The sequence below is a fragment of the Anabrus simplex genome, chromosome 14 (assembly GCF_040414725.1).
Source record: "Anabrus simplex isolate iqAnaSimp1 chromosome 14, ASM4041472v1, whole genome shotgun sequence".
Classification (NCBI taxonomy): Eukaryota; Metazoa; Arthropoda; class Insecta; order Orthoptera; family Tettigoniidae; genus Anabrus; species Anabrus simplex.
Window position 1 is genome coordinate 5,931,535 of NC_090278.1, and position 24,739 is coordinate 5,956,273.

The window sequence follows — 24,739 nt, forward strand, 5'->3', positions numbered from 1 at the left end:
AAAACTAGAAAAGCGGCTCAAATTGATCAGATTTCTGGGGATATACTAAAGACAATGGGTTGGGATATAGTACCATATCTGAAGTACTTATTTGATTATTGTTTGGTCGAAGGAGCTATACCAGATGAATGGAGAGTTGCTATAGTAGCCCTTGTGTATAAAGGAAAGGGTGATAGACATAAAGCTGAAAATTACAGGCCAGTAAGTTTGACATGAATTGTATGTAAGCTTTGGGAAGGCATTCTTTCTGATTATATTAGACATGTTTGCGAAATTAATAACTGGTTCGATAGAAGGCAATTCGGTTTTAGGAAAGGTTATTCCACTGAAGCTCAACTTGTAGGATTCCAGCAAGATATAGCAGATATCTTGGATTCTGGAGGTCAAATGGACTGTATCGCGATTGACCTGTCTAAAGCATTTGATAGGGTGGATCATGGGAGACTACTGGCAAAAATGAGTGCAATTGGACTAGACAAAAGAGTGACTGAATGGGTTGCTATATTTCTAGAAAATAGATCTCAGAGAATTAGGGTAGGTGAAGCTTTATCTGACCCTGTAATAATTAAGAGGGGAATTCCTCAAGGCAGTATTATCGGACCTTTATGTTTTCTTATATATATAAATGGTATGAGTAAAGGAGTGGAATCGGAGGTAAGGCTTTTTGCGGATGATGTTATTCTCTATAGAGTGATAAATAAGTTACAAGATTGTGAGCAACTGCAGCGTGACCTCGAAAATGTTGTGAGATGGACAGCAGGCAAAGGTATGATGATAAACGGGGTTAAAAGTCAGGTTGTGAGTTTCACAAATAGGAAAAGTCCTCTCAGTTTTAATTACTGCGTTGATGGGGTGAAAGTTCCTTTTGGGGATCATTGTAAGTATCTACGTGTTAATATAAGGAAAGATCTTCATTGGGGTAATCACATAAATGGGATTGTAAATAAAGGGTACAGATCTCTGCACACGGTTATGAGGGTGTTTAGGGGTTGTAGTAAGGATGTAAAGGAGAGGGCATATAAGTCTCTGGTAAGACCCCAACTAGAGTATGGTTCCAGTGTATGGGACCCTCACCAGGATTACCTGATTCAAGAACTGGAAAAAATCCAAAGAAGGGCAGCTCGATTTGTTCTGGGTGATTTCCGACAAAAGAGTAGCGTTACAAAAAATGTTGCAATGTTTGGGTTGGGAAGAATTGAGAGAAAGAAGAAGAGCTGCTCGACTAAGTGGTATGTTCCGAGCTGTCAGCGGAGAGTTGGCGTGGAATGACATTAGTAGACGAATAAGTTTGAATGGCGTTTATAAAAGTAGGAAAGATCACAATATGAAGATAAAGTTGGAATTCAAGAGGACAAACTGGGGCAAATATTCATTTATAGGAAGGGGAGTTAGGGATTGGAATAACTTACCAAGGGAGACATTCAATAAATTTCCAATTTCTTTGAAATCATTTAGGAAAAGGCTAGGAAAGCAACAGATAGGGTATCTGCCACCTGGGCGACTGCCCTAAATGCAGATCAGTATTGATTGATTGATTGATTGATTGATTGATTGAAGAACATCATTTAACTTGCACACACAGTGAAAACCTTCACTTCAATTGAGCACATTTTGAAGTTTCCGTTTTATACTAACGCCAACTATTCCATGTGATCGTTGTGCTGAAAGTTCAGTACTTCTCGCAATTTCAATACTTTGCATGAATTTCTAAGCTAGCAGCTTCTAAACGAGCAATTGCACTCGATATAATTCCAAAGTTCGACTTAATGTAATATAATCTCAATGGATGAAATCAAGACTTTCTGACAGACTGCTGGAAAACAATTCCTGCACAATCATGATAGAAGGGGCTTGTATTAACTACAGATGTGATACGGAAAAGCAGTTTTGTGAATATTAGTTCTCATTCTGAAAGTTGATGATTTTTCAGAGCTTTAGGTGTCGTCAAACCACTGAAATATGATGTCTCTACGAAAATTACTCAAAATGTGACCTTATGACAAAAAAAATAGCAAAAATGCATTTATATGACAAATAAAAATCATTTAATTGTGACGATAATCACCTGATTTGCACCATAATCCAATCAGGCAAGAAAATAGAGACAAAGAAAAAATATGACTTTTCCTAAATATCCGAGCCCTAGTGATCACATTTCCACCCAACTGAAACCCTCCCTGCCACTTTATACTTTTTATAATAAATGATCCATATAACTTTGTACAAGGACCTGTTTCTACAATCAATTATACTGCTGCCTGATTGTCTACATAAACACCTTTGATTGCCTGTAATAACCTACCCTTGAACCCCTAATCCCTCAGTATGGCCAAGAACTTCTCTCCCTTGATACTCTGTCATATACCTTTCCAATTTCCTGTGCAAAATATTTGAGTAAAACACTGTAAAGTTAGGGCTTCCACTTGCACATTTCAAGGAACCATTATTTTTAGACTGATGCTTTCACTGCCTGTAATAATAGACATGATAATAAAGCTCTTGGGCTTTTGCCATGTCAAGAAAACAAGGTGAAATTCTTTACGTTTTACAGAGAACTTAGCTCTGCATCTTCAGAAGAAAATTTTCCTCATGAACGACAAGATTTAAGAATTTTGCCTTGTTTTCCTGATATGGAAAAACTCAAAAGCTTTAATATGTCATCTGTTAGTTTGGTAACATGGGTCAATATTAGAAATAAATTTAGAAGTTTAGGGGTTTAAAGTGGAATCATAATCCAAGAGATGGATAGAGCAAAAGAAGAACACTGATCGATGGACTTAAGAAATACTGGCTGAATATCAAAAGCTGGCAGATGAGCAAGACCAAGACACTGCAAAAGGGATTGTTTGTTAACACATTGACGACCGGCCCCGGAGATCTCCGTAGTACTGTGGCCAGCGGTTGTTGACGGGCTCCGGAGATCTCCGTTTTTACGCACGGGAATAGTTTGTACCTTGCTGTGCTATCTATTGGCTATAATTTTAACTTCTTTAAATCATGTCATGTAGTAGAGGAATTGTAGATTTTAGTGTTGACGTATTTTTTTAAATTATACGGTCTTCGTAGCCATGGAAACTTGGTATATACACTGGCGTCGTCATTGTACGAGATGGCAACATGCCCTATGTGACGACAAGTATTTCAACATTTATATGCAAAATCATTGTCTGATGTGCCACATGGGTGATGAGCCCTGAGAATTCTCATAGTTTCTCAACTGACAGTAGGTGACAGCAGACAGTAGGTGAGAATTCTCGCTTTTATGCACCTTGTGTTTCCTTGATTATTGATGAGATTGTGGTTGAGATTATGAGTTTCAAACGGTGTAGTCATGGAATATAAATTATAGCTGCATCTTTCTTTCTTTAAACCTTCATGTAATTAACAAAATAATGTTGGATATGTAGACCTATTCTCTGGAGCTCTGGTGCGGATGACAACATGGTGCAGCGTATTTAGTTGCCGACAGCTACCGATAATTATGATTAATTATGCACAGACCGGTTATAGTAGGTACCGAGTGACATTAAATTAGATATTTCTAATAATTAATGTCTAACACTAAACACGGAGTAGCCACAAAGAGAAATCCTTGCGTACTTGAAAATGATGAGTATACGAATGGCACAAATAAGGCATTCATACTTACACTATGCTTAGAAAGATTATTAAAGGGAGCCCTGAATGGTATTGCTTTGAAAAGTACCATATTAGAACGTACAGACTACAACCTAGTGAGTGCATGTTCCATGTTTGAGGTTGGTATCTTGAATAAATTTTGAGTTGCAGTAATTTGAGTGCAGCAGCGTAATTTCTTTTTTGGAGGCTTGAACTATCCGGTCTGCATGGTATAGCAGCCTCCGTTCGGGACCCATCGTCAATGTGTTGACACAGAGTCTATAGAGACTCAAATCAAGCATTAAAAAATATAGCACAGATGTTTACCAAAATGTTTCAAACAATGAGCATAAAGAACGAGCTAATCTTACCTTACTTATGGGAATAATGAAGTTTAGTTGGTACGACAATATGACGCGTGTCATCAGGACGACAAAACACACTATGGCTGCATTCTCAAATTCAGTGATCTGCACTTCACAGGGTCTGAACTCCACCCTCCAACCAATGGACGAGTTAGGCGGTGGTGGTTTGAACCTCATAGTCTGCCAATTCGTTGACTGAATATTCTGAAGAACAAATCAGAATGCAAAAAGGTATTATATAGGACAGATAGAAACGTTTTTAAAGATCAATAAATTTTATCTTACAAGGAGAGGCCAGACCCTACGTCCAACCGATTTCAATGAGCTTCAATGTACTTGTTGGGGGGCAGTCAACAGTAACTCCTGTAAAGGGTTCAGGTCAATATGCTTTTGTTCTCAAAAAAATTGAAGACAAATGTCATGATGCAGGATTCACTTCGGACTGAGTGGAGATGATAGAACACTAAAAGGCAAATACATCTTACTTAAACATGTCAGGTCTGCAACTTAGTAATTTCCAAAAAATTGATGAATCCCCCAATTCCAATGCAATGCACATTTATACTTGGAGAGTTACAACATAGTCATGTGGACTGGTGGCCGAGTGGTCACCATACTTGACTATGAACCTCGACGACGTGAGTTCGAGTCTTGTCATAGCTATATTTTCTTTTGTGCAAAGTAAATTATTATTTGAGGGAACAGAGATAAAAATGTAAATAAAAATCTTAGGCAAACTGCAGTTTTCTACCTCAAATTACATAATATTTTTGTACCCATTTTTATCTTCACGTTCCCTCAAATATTAATTCATTTTGTACAAGAAATGTAGCTGCATCGAGACTCGAACTCACGTCTTCGAGGTTCGCATATAAGTACTGTGGCCATTACACCACCACTCCGGCTGACTGTGATGAAACTCTCCAAGTATATATGCGTTGCATTGGAATCGGGGAATGATCAATTTTTCAAAAATTATTAGATTGCAGACTCAACATGTTTAAGTTTGTTTGCCTTTGGGTGTTCTATCACCTCCATTTTGTCCGAAGCAGATCCTATGTCAAGATAGTTGACAAATTTTTTTTCTAAAATGAAAGCATACTGAACTAAACCCTTAGACACCAGTTAATGTAGAGTGCCGCCAGAGGTATAGTGAAGCTCGTTTAAATCGGTTGGACGCAGGGTCTGGCCTCTCCTTGTTAGGGAAGACAACTAACCTCAAAGTGATCCGTGTCCCGTTCATCGTCTTGATGAACTTTCTCGCTGAAGAGAGACACTGTATCCCGGATGAAGAGGTGTGCAATGTGCTGAGCCAGGAGGTGGTCTATATCTGCATTCCTCAGCTGCTGGTACACAGCTTCATCGTATATCACTGGGACGTCATTGTATCTGCAAAAGGAACTTACAATAACAATCTTGTTCTTCAGTATTAACCTTCTTCGTGCCAGTCTCTCACTCTGTCCTTGTGTTAAACAGCCTAATATGTTAAAGGTGGAGTGAAACAAGCGAAACATTATCACTTTTCTTGAAAGTTTTACCAAATTGTCAGCAAATAAACATTCCTTTTAGGTAATTAGTACTTGTAGTAGTAATAATTCACCCATTACGTTGTTCACATATTCACAGGACTCTTGATTACTATATACATAGATAGCTTTTCTAATAACAGTAATACTTAAAAGAAATTAATCTCAAAAGTAACTCTTACATATATTACAGCAAGGCCGTATCGGAAGGGGGGGGAGTTTACGAGGGTTCAAACCCACTCCGAAATAAGAGTGAATTTGACAAATTTAAACAGCATGTACGGGTTTTGAAATAGCCTACAATAAATGAGAAATATTAGAAAAACAATTATTTGCAAAATAAACAATTGAATTTAACCTATAAAATCTGTGTCATCTTTAAATGTTTCTCTATGAATATAGTTAACAAATTTTCTGAAAACATAAAATGGAAATTTTAATTTTGGTGAGAGATACGGATTCTTTGTTTTTTATGTTCTTAATATACATTTCACCATAAGTAATTTCTATAAACATATAGAAATATTTTCATGTTATCAAGCCACTAGAAGATTTTAAAAAAATTAATCAAACCTCTAAATATTTTTAATACAGTGAAACATATTGTTAGCTCCATTTTTAAACAAATTACACAAATCTTTGTGTCACACTGCACGCATGTGTTAAAGCGTGTTCTCCATTTTTAAACAAATTACACATATCTTTGTGTCACACTGCACGCATGTGTTAAAGCGTGTTCTACCCACCAGACTGCTACTTCACCCGCTGAGTTGTAAAAGGTACTGTTCTAAAACTATTTCAAACTTTCTGTCTGCAAAATCTATTAGAAAGTAAAAAATATTTCCTCCTATAGTTTTTGCTTTCAGACACCCCCTCCCCCCCCCCGCCCCAACTCAAATCCTAATCCCTCCTAAAAATTCCTGCGTACGGCTTTGTATTAAAATAGTAGTATTATTACCATTACCGTTGAACTCTGCCGACACACAGGGATAACCGTGGATAACCTATCGAAGGTTTTCGACGATGCATGAACGGGGGAGGACTAGGATTGGGGAGGTAGCGGCTGTGGTCTTAGGTAAGGTGCAATTCCAGAATTTGTTCTGTGTGAAAATGGGAAACCATCTTCAGGGCTGCTGACGATGGGATATGAACCCACCATTTCCTGACCCAAATTCTGTAGCCAACTTACTTGGTGGAATCTATTTTGAGTAAACTGCAGTTATGACAGCTAAACATTCAGATTCAGACATCGACCTTCCTAGAAAATTTGAAAGATCCAATCTCCGAAATAGAAGAAATAGTAACAAAGATATTGAGGGACACTACAAATCATTCACTTCCATCTCTACCTGAGAACGTGACTAACATTCCTCCCCCACTAACCCTGGGAAAAAAAGAAGATAACAGCATTAACACTTTCAACACTATGCCCGTACGGGATACGGGCGCGCTGCTTTCCTGCTTCTGGACGGCGCCCGTATGTGATACGGGCGTGATTTTCTCGTGTGTTTATATCCAGCTGCACGTATCACGTACGGTTCCCGTCCCTTGGTTGGAGGTAATAGTTCATCTAGTGACCAATAGAATGCAGCAGTTATCGGGAATTTCGAACTGAAACGATAAACAGGGTATTTTCTCCTTGCCGTGACCTCTACCGAAGATCTCGGTGTGCCGTGTGCTGCGCGCGCCAAATCTGTCACGCTGTCAGCTGTGTTACTGTGTAAACATGTCTTCACGCCGGCTCAATGATAGTGATATTTTGGATATTTTATCGGGAGAAGCGGGTTCAGAGATGGATGAAAGTGACAACGACCCTGCTTACGAACCGGATAACGTATCAAGCGATAGTTCAGGTAAGATTTTTATTTATTACGTCGCTTTGGAACGTAAGTGTTTAGCTGTATCATTTTACTCCGATTACAAACGATAGAAATACTTCGCCTACAGAAATTTGGGTTTATTTTGTTTTCGTTTAGACGAAGAGATGCAGGCTGCTGATTCACCTGTGCCGTGAACATCTGCTAGATATCTAAGCCTGATGATGAATGGTCAGAAACAGATGACCAACCACAGCTACCTGTCTTCCAGTCGGCATCTGGTTCTACTCAGTTTTGCGCGGGGAGTGACGAAATGGATTGTTTCAGTAATTTGTTTAGTGACGATGTAATCAAAAATATAAAAACAGAAACTAACAGATATGCAGGTACGACAATTGCTGCAATGAAACGTCAGGGTAAACTGAAGGAAAATTCCATGTGGCACCGGTGGTCTGCCGTAAAACTTCACGAAATTTATTGTTTTTTTGCAACAATTTTGCATATGTGTGTGGTGAAGCTACCCAAACTTAGTGATTATTGGTCTACTGAAAGTGGTAAGCGCGTCAGAAAAGAGAGTAGATGGTGGTGCAAGTAGTGCAAAGTAGGACTGCATATAGTCCAATGTTTTCAGGACTACCGTACAAAAACAAACTATTCCTAAATAGGTAAATATTTTATTCCACTACATTTGTGTTTATTTGTGGCCTAAGTAGTCGCATTAAATGATTATTTGTTATTGTTTGAGCAAGCTTAGTGGTATAACCTCAATGTAAAAAAAAATCCGTAGTATTTTTTTTCATGTTTTTCATAAGACTAGTATAATTAAATTACTTCAGATATTCACTTGTTGATTAACATCTTCATTTTGGATGGTTGACACCTTCATACGGTACAAAAATCAGGCATCTAATACGTTCCGCTGTTCCATAATAACGTGTTAAAAATTAGCAAAAATACCCAGTTCACAGCCAGGATCCATGTTAAAATATGGTAGTGTTGAAAGTGTTAACAATTAAATTTCCAGTGTTTAATATTTTTAAACTCCATTGAAACTGTATTCTAGATCTGAATGGTCACCCTCATTGGAGGATGGATGATTTATTTCTTTAATAAATCTCTCTCTCTCTCTCCCTCAAAAGCAATCTTTGTCTCCCCTGCGAAAATTTCTGTTATGCACCTGACCTGTTACTGTGCCAAATTTTTCACAATTCTCTCTCTCCTAGTATTTTCCCCATCAAATCAAGTCCGTTATTCAGCTACATTTTTCGCCATTTGGCCCTGTATAGGACATCTATAGGGTTAAGCTCCGCAGCACGCATATCTTCCATAACGTTGTCAATCCACTGCTTCGGCGGTCTCCCTCATGGTCCACGTCCATTTGGGTCAAGGTGGAATACCGTTTTAATAACTGAATCATTGTTGCTTCGCATGACATGGCCATACCACCAGAGTCAAGCTTTCACTTTCTTCACAACATAAATTTACTCATTCGGAACAAATATTTCAAATACCAATATAGTTGGTCTGTTATTGGACACTGTAAATTTTCCAGCTAAATTTACTCATTTGGGATAAATATTTCCGGTTCCCTATGGGGATCACCATCTGTATCATCTGATGTCCAGGCAGGCATCAACTTTTGAAAATGAAACAAAGTCTCTCAACAGTTCATTGGCACTGCTGGTAGCTCCGTGTAGCCTACACAATGGCCTCCATGGAATGCTCTAGCCATGTGTCTTGGTAGGTGTGCTATTTACCAACTGATGAGCCCAAATTAGCACACCGCAGCGAAATGCCGACAACCAGGAATGAGTTGGCGGGAAAAATTTTATGTCCAATAACAGACCAACTATACTGGTATTATTCTCCATGACTGGCACCACACCAAGTCTATATCGCACATCTTCAAGATTGAGTCCAAGAGAGTCAGCCTCAGCGACAATCACAACATCACAGCATGGAGGATCTGTCCGTGTTTCCTTACCAAAGAGTGACATCCTACTCCATAGACAGCAACCAGTCTTATCACTGTCTTGTACATTTCAGCCTTCAGGTATTTGGGCAACATTTACCTGTCTCTACTTGGATCATGCTGTGTCGACCCTCATCCTTGTGTCAGATGTAGCATCATTATCTGATCTGACCAAAGATCCAAGATACAGTATTTAAAATTGGTGACTTTTTGTAAGGTCTGTCCACTGGTGGAAATGGTGCTATTGGTTTGGAGGCCACATTCTAGATATTCTGACTTTTTGATGTTGAGTCAAAGCCTATTTTTATCCAGCCTCTGTTTCTAGTTTACCACCTGGTGCTGAAGTGGAATTCTATCATCTTTTAAATCAGTAGTTTCTAATGTTTCATTTTTCACGGTACACTATCCTTTGTAGCGAGTTCCTGCAGTACAGTGATTAACAGTTGGCAACAATTTCTTTCTTTTTTTACAATTGGCTTTACGTTGCACTGACACGGATAGGTCTTATGGCAATGACGAGACAGGAAAGGGCTAGAAGTGGGAAGGAAGCAGCCGTGGCCTTAACCCTTTGAGAGTCAGGTTTCTTAGTCCACAGCACACCTCGAAATTTATGTTTTTGCACATGTTTGCAAAACAACCCTCAAGAGGCAGTATATTTTAATGAAACAAATGAATTTAACATAGTATGTTAACAAGACATCAAACAACTAGTTTGAGCACAAAAATTGCGAAAAATTATTTTTGGTATGATAATCCTCAAAACAAGGTAAAGGGAACAATTTTTTACTTGCTTACTTAATCTGCTTACCCTCCAGGGTTGGTTTTTCCCTCGGACTCAACGAGGGACCCCACCTCTATACCACCTCGAGGGCAGTGTCCTGGAGCGCGAGACATTGGGTCGTGGGATAAAACTGGGGAGAATGACAAGTATCTCGCCCAGGAGGCCTCACCTGCTATGCTGAACAGGGGCCTTGTGGGGGATGGGAAGGTTGGAAAGGATAGGCAAGTAAGAGGGAAGGAAGCGGCCGTGGCCTTAAGTTAGGTACCATCCCGGCATTTGCCTGGAGGAGAAGTGGGAAACCACTTCCAGGATGGCTGAGGTGGGAATCAAACCCACCTCTACTCAGTTGACCTCCCGAGGCTGAGTGGACCCCGTTCCAGCCCTCGTACCACTTTTCAAATTTCGTGGCAGAGCCGGAATCGAACCCAGGCCTCTAGGGGTGGCAGCTAATCACACTAACCACTACACCACAGAGGCGGACAACAATTTTTTGAAAATGTCAATTTCTGAAGAATTTTTTGTCAGTGAAATATTCTGAATTCCTGACTTACTGCCATCGAAGCTAAAGCGGTTTGCGTGTTAGTTATAGTGTCGTCATCCCAAACTCTGTAATTACTAGGCCCTTTATTTATGTTCGTTCGCTTCGGACGTGGCGGCTGTAAGACCTCATCCTCACTTTCATTTAAGTCTTTGCCATTTGAATTATTTCTAGATATACCTCCTACATCGGCTTCATCACTGTCTTCAAATACTGAACAATCACTTTCAGTATTCATAAGAACTTCACGAACTGTATCGTCGCTTATAAGCAAGTCAGCTCGACTTCGCGCAGCCATGTTCAACTGTTTGCAACCGACTCGCTAAAGCTGAAGACATCCGCTTAAAAACATATTTCGAGCACTCCCTGTGGTGATAACAATAACCTAAGGACTTCAAATTATAGCCAACAGATGTAGGGAGCTATCCGTTTTTCAATCGTTCTCCAAAGACATACAGTTACGAAGATATATCACTTCAAATTCCGACACGCAATATATTGTGCCGTAACCACAGCAGCACTTACCGCTACACGCAATATATTACGCCGTGACCTTCAAGGGGTTAAGGTACAGCCCCAGTATTTGCCTGGTGTGAAAATGGGAAAAAGTGGAAAACCATCTTCAGGGGTGCCTACAGTGGAAACAATAAAGTAGAGACAGTCTTGCCTTCAGCAGTCATTTGTTTGCAGGCTTGCAGTAGCAACACTACTTCATTCATTTTTTCTTTTTCTTTTTGCTATTCTGCTTTACGTTGCACCAACACAGATAGGTCTTATGGCGACGATGGGACGGGAAAGGCCTAAGAATGGGAAGGAAGCGGCTGTGGTCTTAATTAAGGCACGCCCCAGCATTAGCCTGGTGTGAAAATAGGAAACCACGGAAAACCATCTTCAGGGCTGCTGACAGTGGGATTCGAACCCACTATCTCCCGGATGCAAGCTCACAGCACTTCATTCATGTTCTGGTTTGTTTTGAGAACATCAATTTGACATCTACAAACTTTTTTTAAAATCCATTGACATACTAATTTTAATGTACTGAGCATGAGCATATATCCCATTTTTTTTCATACTTTAGATACAGTTTTACACTACTAAGATTTATACATGTAATCCGCAATGTACTGAATTTTAATCATACCTTTGTTTGATGTGATAATGAATGCACCCTAAAGAATAATTTAAAAGCTTTTAATGGTGTGAAACACCCTAAAACACTCCAGGAAATGCAATGCCACCGAATACTTTTCACACTCTGATCTCATTGCACTTTTCTTGCCGGTCTTACATTCAACACGTCACGACACGGCTTGTGAAATGTGCCCACTGAACTCATACAGGGCGAGTTGGAATTTTTTTCCGATCAGCAGAATTCTTTCAGTAGCTATCTCATTCCCTCTAAACTGTAACTTTCGTCGCCATAAGACCTATCTGTGTCGGTGCGACATAAAACAACTAGAAAAAAAAAACTGTTCAAATTGGAAGAAATATTCGACTGAATTGTCTTGCATTTGCTGATAATCTGGCGCTATTAACAAGAAGCAATATTTCAAGTAGAGGAACTAGGAAGATTAGCAGTAAAGGTTGGGTTGAAAATATCTTTTGAGAAAACAGAAATGATGCCATCCTTTAAAGTTGACACTCCACATATTATATTAAATAATACTCAGAAAATAAAAGTTGAAAATACTGTAAATTTAAATATCTTGGTGAAATTGTCACTTGGAATGCTAATGAAAAAGCATCCATAGATAATAGAACTCTAAAATTGAGATGAGGACAACAAATTACATGGCCAAGTTACAAAAAATCAGTCTCTTTCAATTAATGCTAAATTTCACTACAATAACTCCGTCATCAAACAAGAAGCAACGAATGCAAGTAAAACATTATTCAAACTTATTACCCAAGCAACAACAGACAAACTGCAGAAAGTGGAAAAGTGCTTGCATCCGGGAGATAGTGGCTTCAAATCCCACTGCCGACAGCCCTGAAGATGGTTTTCTGTGGTTTCCCATTTTCACACCAGGCAAATGCTGGGGCTGTACCTTAATTACGGCCATGGCCGCTTCCTTCCAACTCCTAGGCCAATCCTATCCCATCGTCGCCATAAGACCTATCTAGCAAAAGCAGAAAGTGGATAGAAGAATTCTCTGGACAATTATTAATAAAAAAACATCAGGTTGATGGCCAGTGGAGACTTTTACCCAATTCAGTAATTTACAAGGAAAGTGAATCAATTATTGACACGATGAGAAAAAGGAGGATTGTATTTTTTGCCAAATTTTACACTCCTAAAACAGCTTTTTGATTTCTTTTGGAATAGTAAAACAAAAACCACCTGGTTTAAAGAAATAGAAATGGATTTGGATGAATTGAAAATAACCACAGAGCAAATTGAAAATAGAGAAGAGAACAGAAGAAGATTCTAAACAACAAATATACAAAACTTTCACTTAAAACATCAAGACGTAAGCAGTATGTTATATCAGCAGAAAAACGGGCTGCAAGATCGTCTAAAATGAAGTTTTGGGAAAAGAAGAAATTATCAAGTTTTTAAAATGAACTTATGTTTAATGTACTTATTTTTTGAAGATTTTGTTGTATAAGGCTGATTTTGGTGCTCTAATGTGGGTATAAACAGTGTAAATAATAATTAATTCCGGTGTTAAATATTGTGAAATATTGCAGGACAAGAAATATGATAAACGAGAAATCCACCACGAAATGAACTTGGGTACAAAATGACAAGATTAAGTTTCTCATTAATAACTGAAATCTTTTACCGTGATATGTAAACTGATGAATTCCCTGTAAAATAAATATGTTTCAGCTCTTTAACATATTTTTCTTGTTCCTTTTTCAGAATAAATATTGAGTGACATAATTTTATTTACTTTTACCAGTAATATCACAATGTCTTGGAAATAAATGCTGCATGGTCCTCCCTTCCCCTACACTACAATGCAAGGTATCCTTACTTCTCTCCGTGAGGCGACAGGTATGAGTCTATGGAGTCGTAACGAGATTTGGGAATTCGGAACTTGTTATGCTTCAGCGGGACTTCCCCTCGTTCTTCTCTAGTCCTGCAATCCACAGAGCACGAGATGACGTTCCACCGACAGTCCACGTCCGTCAAGTAGCCACGATGGACGGGGGCAGCTGCGGTGAGGGCTAGCTGATGGAACAAACGAAAAATTTCTTTTCACCAAACTGAAAGAAACCAGCATTACAACAACAAATGTCTCTTCAGGTTGTACAAATATGCCTACAGTCCAGCAGAAACAGCCCATTTCAATGTTAACTATTGTGCAAGAAAACTCAAATATTGCATGTCATTTAAATGACCACAATAATAATAATAATAATAATAATAATAATAATAATAATAATAATAATAATAATAATAATAATGAGCAAGAGGCCGCGCAGTTTGAGTTACGCAGCTATCAGTTTGCGTTTGGGAGACAGTAGGTTCGAACCCAATTGTCGGCAGCCCTGAAGATGGTTTTCCGTGGTTTCCCATTTTCACACCAGGCAAGCGCTGGCGGTGTACCTTAATTAAGGCCACGGTCAATTCCTTCCCACTCCTAACCCTTTCCTACCCCATCGACACCATAAGACCTGTGTGTGCCGATGCAACATAAAGCAAACTGCAAAAAAAAAAATAATAATAATAACAATAATAGAGAAATACAAAACTAGTCCATACTGGCTGAGATCTACAGGAAGGAAGCACAAGACCAGTTGAAATTCACAACAGAACAGTGTTTAGAAGGAAAGTTGCAGTTTAGAGGGAAAATCCTGTAAAACCTCACAAAGTATGGAGCATATTAGTGGAGAACAACAGAGGAGGAGCTTAAGATTGAAAAAACTTTGATAGGAAATGTAAAGAAAAGGGTATAGCTTCTGTATTTGTTTCCCAAAGCTGGTTGCATCATCATGAAGTAATAATAAGAAGCAGAAGAAGAATGGTTCAAACCTCACTGTCGACAGCCCTGGAAATAGTTTTCCCATGGTTTTCCATGTTCACACCATGGAAATACTGCGGCTTTACCTTAATTAAGGCCACAATCACTTCCTCCCCACTCCTAGCCGCTTCCTATCCCATCATCACCATAAGACCTATCTGTCAGTGCATTGTAAAACAAAGAAATAATATAGAAAGCGAATGAACAGTTGATAACAACGACATTTACCCATCTCTCTACTTAACCCATCAGCATACTCATTTTCAGGCCCTTCATATGGCCAGACTCATTATTATTTAATTTTAGCACATCATAACTATACGTAATTATCATGCAAATTTTAATTTATAAAATGAAAGAATCTTAAATCTCACCTTCAGCAGCAGCAGCAGCAGCAGCAGTAGTAGTAGTAGTAGTAGTAGTAGTAGTAGTAGTAGTAGTAGTAGTATTGCATTCAGTAGCTTCCCATGGGGGAGGGAAGTTCTGAAGCAGTCAGGGATGTGCAGACCCATGAGACATGTATCGCATTCATATTGGTCAAGTAAGGACTTTTCTGGCCACAGAGTTGCCTGAATAATATCAGAGGTACATATCACTAATACTAGAATTCTTTTTTTTTGCTACCTTTCTCCCCATTTCTGTCTGTCTGTTTGTCTGCTTTTTTGTTGTTTATTTACTCAAACCCAGCTGCACAACAGTGCGTTCATCATTGTCAGAATTCTGATTCACCGTCTCCTTTCTCAGATCCATAACTGTCATTTCACAATCTGACATTTCTGACTCACTTTCAATCTTGCTTCTGATAAGAATTTCAGGAATAATGCTGCTTGCTAACCAAACTGTCTTCTATACGACAATTATTTTTTACAATTTGCTTTACGTCACACTGACACAGATAGCTAACAATGGGATAGGAAAGGGCTACAAGTGGGAAGGAAGTGGCCATGGCCTTATTTGAGGTACAGTCCTAGCATCTGCCTGGTGTGAAAATGGGAAACCAAGAAAAACCAGCTTCAGGGCTGCCAACAGTGGGATTTGAACCCACGCCCCCAAATCGCACTGTGTCACGACTAGTGTGACTGGTCTAGGCTTGGCTGGAGATGGCATAACAGGGATTCACACTCAATGTTGAATACTCTAGATAATCAACAAAAGTTTGAAGAAAGAGCAATTTTTTTCTCTTTCAAACAGTATACAATAAAGTCTCTATACAACGATTATGCACAGACAAGAACAAAAAATTGTCATCAAGGGAATTATTGTTATAAAGAGGAATGTAGAATAACTGGTTCTCATGTCAACTGGTGAACACAATATTATTTGAAAACTGAATTACATTAAGTACCTGCCATATCATGTAATTTAATTCCCGCTGTTATAAGGTTTATGACAACAGAACATACAATAAAATTATGAAGTGACAATCCCATACCTATGTTCAGCGGGGTACATTCATACCAACCACGTAATTTTAATTTTTCATGCATAATTGTTGTTAAGACTATGCAGCACTCCACTACTGTAAACTACAGTAGTTAAAGAAAACTGAAGTGATAGTCTGTTTCACATTCTTCCTAGACAGAGAAATACTCAAAGACCAAACTGTGTCAAGATTCACTGCTACAATTACAACAGTCCTTGGAATGTACAACAATGTGTCAAAACAAACGGGCTACTATAGTTTTAAGTACATGTCTGATAGCCATAGTACTTGTAGACATAATATGGGCTTTTGGGTTTATGAGGTGTCAAGAAAACAAGGTGAAACTCGTTACGTTATGCAGAGATTCGTCTGATGTCCTCTCTGTTACTTTTCAGGTACACAGGGTGTGATAGAACATCTTAACTGGAGCCTAATGTTGTCATCAGGTCCCGCTTGGAATACCAGAGCTGTGGAAGGATACAGCGAGCCACCTGGTGATGAATGAACGTACCACTACAGCTCCAATGGTAAAGCATGCTTAAATTCAAACCCTCATTATTGTTGAAGTCTTCCTCGTGAACAGTTGAGATTTTCTTCTGAAGATGCAGAGTAAAGTTCTCTGCAAAACATAAAGAGTTTCACCTTGGTTTTTTCGACACGGCATAAACCCAAAAGCCCATATCATGTCTGCAAGTACAAGCCGTGAAAGCATCAATGGTAACAGCTACAGTACTGCCATTTAAATCCCTCTGGAATGCATACTAGATCTTCCTGGAATTTCCTAGCTGCAGATTTCCCAGAATTGCTCAACAAATGCACCTCTCAACTATCAACACTAACTTTCTATGCTTAACAATAGGAAAGTTAAATCTACATGTGGCAGTAACGGATGTTCCTAATTACTTTTGTGCTTGCATTATCATAGTACAGGGAGGAAAGCACATCGCCGGGGCCTGAATAGGCAATTGCAATGGAAAGATTTATTGTTTACTACTACTACTGGCATGTGGCCTCTGGAGAGACCTGGTGCAGGTTTTTCGAGTCCATGCATCCTGGTAGGTCCTGCTGAGCCAAAATTAGAACTCTGGGGCGAAACGCTGGCAACAGTAATGAGTTAGCCAGAAAATTTATGATGTCCAATAACAGACCCATTATACTCATACTATAAATTTATTCATTCAGGACAAATAATTCAGGTTACATAGGGCAATCTATACCCATATCATCTGATAGCATGGCAGGCTTCAAGTTTTGCAAAAGAGAAAGTCTCTCATAGTGCAGTGGCACTGCCGGTAGCATCAAACAGCCTCCACAGTGGCCCCCACTATATGCACTAGCCATGCGTCTTGGTAGGTGTGCTATTTACCGACTGATGAGCTCAAATTAGCACACTGAGGCAAAACGCTGGCAACAGGAATGAGTTAGCCTGAAAATTTAACAGGAATGAGTTAGCCTGAAAATTTATTGTTACAAGTGAACTATGTAATGCGAGTGGAATGTACAGTTAAACCTGCTTTATACGTAACTCTGTTCTACGTAATTCGTATTTGTATGTAATTTCCTTTAGGTCCCGGCAAAATATAATTTAAAAGCGTGTTAATTAAATCTTATTTATACGTAATCCATTTATACGTAATTCGCTGTTATACGTATTAAGTGCCAGTGAAATATAACTGAGTTTTGCGTAATTGTAATGAGAATGTGCTTTATAAAAAGAAACTACTGTATTTACGACATTTCCTCTTAGTCGGCGTAGGCGGAAATAGAGCGATCGGGTTTCGGTGCTGAAACAGAACAGACAGTTCCGCCAAGTGACATTGTTGACCCTTACTTACTGACGGCTCCTCCTCTACTTTCGTCGTTTTTTTAACACGCCACCAAAGATTAAGGTACATTGTAAGCAAAATGGGCGGTTTCGGTGCGTGAACAAAAGAAAATACAGTAAATTTGTTTGAATATGAGAATTTCTTTCGTGGGAACAACGGAGAATGAAATGTCCACGATGCCGGTATCTGGTGTTTACTGTTGAACAATAGTTTTGTCATTCAGTTGCTTTTGATTAGCCATGGAGAACAGAAAAGGGAAAAGTTATATGAGAAGTGGACGGTAATCCACACAAAACGAAAACTGAAATCGCTTCAGACTTAGGCATTGCTTATACCACGCTATGTACAGTCATCAGTAAAAGAAACGCTAGTTTGGATGAGTTCTTAAAACTGAGTTCAAAATCAGCAAAGCGCAGCCGTCGGCAAGAAGGATGGTACGTAGATTTGGAAAAAGCACTTTTCACATGGTCCCAGCAAAAGCGGGCTGCAGCTCTACCAATTAGTGCAGACATGCTGAAGGCAAAGGCGATAGATTTAGCTAAAATGATGAGTATCACTGCTGATTTCAAGGCTTCATCGGGATGGTTGCAAGGATTTAAATATCGTCATGGAATTACAGGGAGAACAATTTGCGGTGACTCAAAATCTGCAGACGACTTCACGGTGCAACACTGGAAAGAGGAGGTTCTGCCGGGTATCGTAAGCAATTATCAGCCTCCAAACATCTACAACTGTGATGAGACCGGCCTATTCTACAATCTCCTTCCTAATAAGACATCAGCTGAAAAAGGTGACTCATGCCACGGAGGGAAGAAAAGTAAAATTCGTGTAACAGTACTTATCACCACCAATGCAGGTGGATCTGACAAACTTCCTCCACTTGTGATAAGAAAATCGAAGAATCCGAGGTGTTTTAAGGGTGCGAAAACAAAACCTAAGGAAGATGAATCCAATGGAACAGTGATTGAAAAAACTGGAAATTAAAATGAAAAAGAAACAGAAGAAGATCCTTCATCTTATGGATCGATGTGCAGTACATCCACCTCAAATCCTTCTGGAGAATGTCCGAATGGAATTTTTCCCTCCTAACTGTACCAGTGTTCTACAACCCCTTGATTTGGGCATCATTGCAAATTTTAAAGTGCATAAAAGAAAAATGCTGGTTCAACATTTAATAACACTGAGTAATGCAGGAAATGAACCTCTCTCCATTAATTTGCTACAAGCCATGAACTTTATTTCGGCTGCCTGGAAGCAGGTGTCATCCTCCACAATCAGCAACTGTTCCTGCAATACTGGTGTCTTACAAGAAGAGGCTGCCTCTAATTATGATTATGGGGACGAAGTTTTGTCTGGTAATGAGTTAACGCTACCGGTGGGTGTATAAAAGTAGAATTCAATACTTTTGTGCATTTTGATGACAATCTGGCTGTATGTGGAGAACTACCAGATGAAGAGATTATTGCTGATGTATGCCAACAACATGGCGGTGATGGACCAGCTACAAGCGATAGTGACGTTGGAGATGGAGATAACGACTTGAATCTTGACACCTGAACTGAGTGGAGTGTTAAGTGCAATCGAAGTGTATAGGCGTTACATCAGTGCGAAAAGTTGTAGTGAAAATGCTTTGAATGCATTACCAAGTTTGCTAAAGGAGGTTTATATTCTTAATGCAAGAAAAGTGAAACAAGCCAAACTATCTGATTTCTTTAAGGCCGGTCCAAGTTCAAAATAATATTTTCTGTCTTAATGTATTTATTATTTGCAAGGATTTACACATGTAGGTCTATTCCGTTGGTTTTTCAGTAAATATGTGATGTATTGTGTAAGTCTGATTTCTAAGTAATTCTCAGTTACAAGTAGTTTTTTCTCTTCCCCTTGATATACGTAGAAGTCAGGTTCAACTGTATTTTTTTTTTGAAGACTTTGTTTGTAAAATATGATATGATGTTTTATTTTTATTGACCTAACCTGTACTGCATAATGTTGTAACATAGCCATTTGTAAATAGTAGAATTCTGTCTATAGTTCCTGGAAAGATCCAGAAAGTTAAATAACTTTTGTACAGGGTGTGTTACTTTGTTGGTATGTGTTCTAGAAAGTGTGTTCTGTCTATTCTGGAAAAATACGACTTTCGCGATCATGCGTATTCTAGAATGTTTGTCAAAGTTCGCGATCGAAAGTAAGGTTGTGATTGGTGAGTCTAGGTGGCGATAGGGAACTCGTGCACGCTGATTGGCTGCCTCCACGGCTGGAATTTCCTATATATAGTGAGCGAGGCAGTGTTCGCATGAATTCTGTATCCTGAATTCTGTCTGTCTTGGTCTATCTGTCTGCGAGCAGCCTATCTGGTTGACGTCTCCCGGTTTCCGGGATGGCACTCTCCTCGGGCACTCTTGAATTCCTTTCCTGCTAAAATTTCGGTAATGTTCCGATGTGCTTTTCATGCAGGAGTCTGCCCTAACCTCGCCTAGATTCACCAAATTAGTTACTTATGACGCCTTAGTTTTTCAGCTGGACTTACCTGTTCGTTTCCGAGGCATTCCCATTTCTTGTTTCACTAAAATATGTATATTGTAGTTTAACATTATTTCCCTTGGGGGTTGCCTCTGGTAGTTCTGTATCACTTGAGGTACGCTAGATTTTGGATAACCTGTAAATTGCATTGTACTACTGCATTGGTAACTAGATGTACAGTTGATTTGAAATTTGAATTTACACTGCTACGAAATAACCTATGTATATCAGTGAACTTATGGCTCATAACTTGGAATGTATTTGTAAAATTATCTTGTAAATAATATTTTTAAAATCTAAGGATCACGGTGATTTATTTCGGAATCCGCTATCTAAGCCATGTCCATGCCTTTGGTAGGTTCCCAGCCTTTTCATCTTCCCGGTTTGTTGTTCACTAGTTGGCGCTACTGATAGTTACGTACTTGTTTTGTTGAAGATCCGCGTAATGCTAGCTACTGTTTTTCCGAGTGTGTAGTGTTTTCTTATATTGTGTATTGTACTCTTACCTTCCCTTTTTAACTGTGTTTGTGCCTTGTTTAGTGTTACCCCTGTAGTCTGAGGTAGCATTTATAACGTCCAATAATGGACCCATTATATTGGTACTGATGCTGTATAGGCAACTTGTGTGTCTGTGAGGATGGGGCCTAATAATGAATATGGACGGCATGCGCACGCACACACACAAACGCCAAGCCCCCGAGCCAGCGGAATTAACCAATGAAGTTTAAAATCCCCGGCCCAGTTGAGAATCGAACCCGGGGTTCACTGGACCAAAGGCCAGCATGCTAACCATTCAGCCATGGAACTGGAGAGGTTAGCTGGTTTGAGGCCCCTTGATAGTAATATATATATACCATCAGAATGCTGGCTGAGAGGGTAGGAGAGGTGGTGGTATAAATTTTCTAATTACTAGATTGCATGCCAAAAGCTTGCAATAAATTCCAAACCTCTCCAAAGTGATCATATGAAGTCAGGGCATATACGCTATAGATGGTGATTTGTCCATTGGGGATGTTAAGCCCTTGTTATTCAACAGGAGTACACTATGTTCCAACTCCAGGTCTCTCTCTCTCTACCTCGTCATTACCTCACACCTTTCCGGTCGCGTGTCGAGCAAGGTCCAACATGACATTATATCGCCCAATGCTTGTCCGCCATCTCAGCCGACAAAATACACGATGCTATACTGTACTGCAATCTTATGGTGCAGCGTGGAACTTTGTAAATTCCAGATAACATTTAAGAGTCAGTCAAAAATCTATTATTTAGATGGCAGTGTAGCCGTCAGCTGTGTCCAGTCCACTCACGCATGCGAAGGCTCGAGCAATACTAAACAAACATGGTCGCCATGTGCTCTTAGTCATATACAGTGTACTGTTCAATGTTGTATACGTCAGGTAATTGTACAAAACCCCAGTATTTTCGCACACCATTCAGATTTTCTGCACACCAATAGCGAGAAGAGTTATGACTGTTCACACGACTCATTCCTTGTATCCTAATTAGCATTTGAAATTGCTTTTTACTGATAACTTGTTCAGTGAAATTACTAACGAAACCAATCACTATGCGATAATGATAGTAAGAATAGTAATAATATAAACGATTACAGCAAGCTATACTGGAGCAAATAAAAGCCATATGTGCAATTTAAGAGCAAGCTGCTATCTCCAAAATTGTGAAAGATGAATACAGGTCATATAAGATAGAAATTCACATTTAAAATATGAGTAGTAGAGACAAGACAGAGAAATTTAATTTGAAGGGTAAGGGTTAAAAAGACATAATGTTGGATCTTCAGATATCATAAAGTTAAAATGAGACTACAAGTTTCAAGAAGTAAGTACTAAGATGCTTGTAGTATTATTGTCAAAGGCAAGTAGAGCTGCGGATATGGTTGGTCACTTGATAAACCTAATACTGCTGGGGTCAGAGAAGAACATCAAAAATAATCAATGAAGGTTAGATAGAATAATGACAAAGGGGAGCCTGGCACAAGTAAAAATAAAACTATGCCAGACTCGCTTTCAGTCCTACAAGAGTCATCAATACACGGAGGAGAGAAATTTGCAATCCTTACCATGATAGGACACAGAGGCGTGAGTTGATCGTACAACGTCCGGGCCTCGTTGATGTTACAAGCTTGAAACGTCAACTGTAAACAGCAGCACCCCATACCAAACCCCATAGCATCCATGTATACGTGGTCAGGTAGAGCAGCGCGGCCTGCCTCTCCGTCGGAGCCCGCTCCCACGAAGCTTTCCACAAATGGTGATGGGGTATTCTTGTCTTTGAAAACTGTTAACAAAATGCCATACACAAGGCTATAATTAATTCCAAGACGCTACTAGAAAATGTTCACAAAGAATGCACGCAAGGATACAGACATTTCTAACATCCTTAACACAAGAACAGGGTCTCTCTTATAAACCCAGACTGAGCACACGGTGTATGTACTCTGCATTAATATTGCTGCCTCAGCCCAACATACGTCGCACGCAGCCGCCCTGCATTAAGTGCGTATACAATCTTACATGAAATCTTACCTTATAAAAGATGCTGAAGTGCCATCCTTCATAATGAGAGACTTCATAAACGCCATTCGTATTTTCTGCACACCAATAGCGAGAGTTATGACTGTTCACACGACCATTAAGATGAAACCAAACCAGGCCTTATCCGAAAAGAACACAAACTGTGGGTCGAATACACGATCATTCAATGATGCAAGATACCACTCTTGTGGCTGGATCAGCAGGTTTTAAACAATAGGTCCGTGTAAACCTGTGTGATTTGATGTGAAAAAAGGTGTACAGAAGAAACCAAAACCCGTACTTGTTGTGCTAATTTTACGAGTGATTAATTCGGTGACCGTTCAAGATTCACACCAATGTCATCTAGCTTTTCATCTGTTAAAACTGTTTGTGTGCGCGTTTTTTTCCTTTTTTTTTTTTCTCTCTCTCTCTCCTTTCTTTTATTGGGCACTGAGCCAGTAATTTCAAATTTATTTATAATTATGTGAATCTGTGCTCGTGAAGGTAGCACTTCACCAGGAAATTGCTGTGAACAAATGCGTCGTGTACCCGTCTAACCGACTCGTACTTAAAATAATAACTTTTACATACGAAAAACCATGTTAACAGCTAAGATCCAGACTGGCTATTGATGCGAGGTCGAACACGTGCGCACTCCTTGCGAGGTCGAGAACTATGAGCGCACCTCCCATACAGCTACTTAGGCCTCAGAAAATAGGAACGCCACTGGACGATCTGAGTTTATAACAGAGACCTTGCACAATCATTTCTAAGTTATTGTTTCATACAGAAGAAAACAAAAGCAGGGAATGGGGAAGGACAAGGACAAAATACTGTACGTGGAAATTGCAAGATCTCGTATGAAGAAAAGATGACTTATGTGTTAAGATATTCAAGAAAAAGAATTAGATACGGAGCTCAAAAAATAAGTACAAATACTTTTTTCTGACATGAATAGATGGAACCTAAGTGCTTTGCTATACATACAAACTGCAATATCAATTTTTTTTAAATGAATAAATGCAAATTACCAACGAAATGGACTGTGCAACTTAATAATATTAAGAAAAACGTGAACCTGGTCCATAGCGTTTTTCAAATTTAGTGTAGGTTACCGAAACCCTGTCCTAGTTTGTGAACCATGGGTAATGGCTGAGTGGCTATGAAATTACTGTACACAGTTCAGAAAGGGAATTACATGAATATCTTGCAACCGACCGACCGACCGACCGACCAATCAATCAATCACCACTGATCTAAATTTAGAGCAGGCAGCCAGGAGGCAGATTCCTTATCTGTTGTTTTCTTACAAGGGAAGGGTGCGTACCAGGGAATTGCTGATCAAGTAAATTTTGCACACACGTTAAATGAGCCAAGAATAACACAATGGCCAAATTACTTCTATCGGAAATTAACTCGTGCAACGTACAGAAAGCGTTAAACTTCGTATGTTTGAATTATCGCGCTCGGCTACACAGGCCACTACTCCCTTCCCTACCTGCAACTCGCAGTCCAACATCCAATTTGAGGCAGTGCTGACATATGCTTTTAGTCATGGTATGGAACTAGTGGTTGTTTGTATAATGGTAATGAACATAGGCAAAATAATTTTTGCGTTCGAAGAAAAATATGGAACATGTGATATCAAGCACTTATCCTCGCTTTATTAGATGTGGTGGTGTAGAACCGCTTTGTGCTTTCAACATTTCCATCACAAGCATAACTGTTGCAGAAGCTATATGGAGTAACTTGCTTTTGTGTGTAACGTCACTTGTTATACTGATTAACCTATATTTTCACTATAACAATCTTATTCTATTGTCTTTATTGACCAACAATAAATGCAGG

The 24,739-nt window shown here is 39.3% G+C and overlaps 1 protein-coding gene across 2 annotated transcripts in view; it reads right to left on the reverse strand.

Moving 5' to 3' along the window:
* The window catches only part of Gclc (glutamate--cysteine ligase), a 114,853-nt gene that overhangs the window by 24,110 nt on the left and 66,004 nt on the right, over positions 1–24,739 (reverse strand). For both annotated transcript variants that reach the window (XM_067158200.2, XM_067158201.2), the window contains exons 5-8: positions 22,438–22,655; positions 13,599–13,795; positions 5,201–5,372; positions 3,990–4,187 (exon numbers count right to left, since the gene is read on the reverse strand). In XM_067158200.2, coding sequence (XP_067014301.2) covers positions 3,990–4,187; positions 5,201–5,372; positions 13,599–13,795; positions 22,438–22,655 — 785 coding nt within the window. The remainder of the gene's footprint in view (positions 1–3,989; positions 4,188–5,200; positions 5,373–13,598; positions 13,796–22,437; positions 22,656–24,739) is intronic.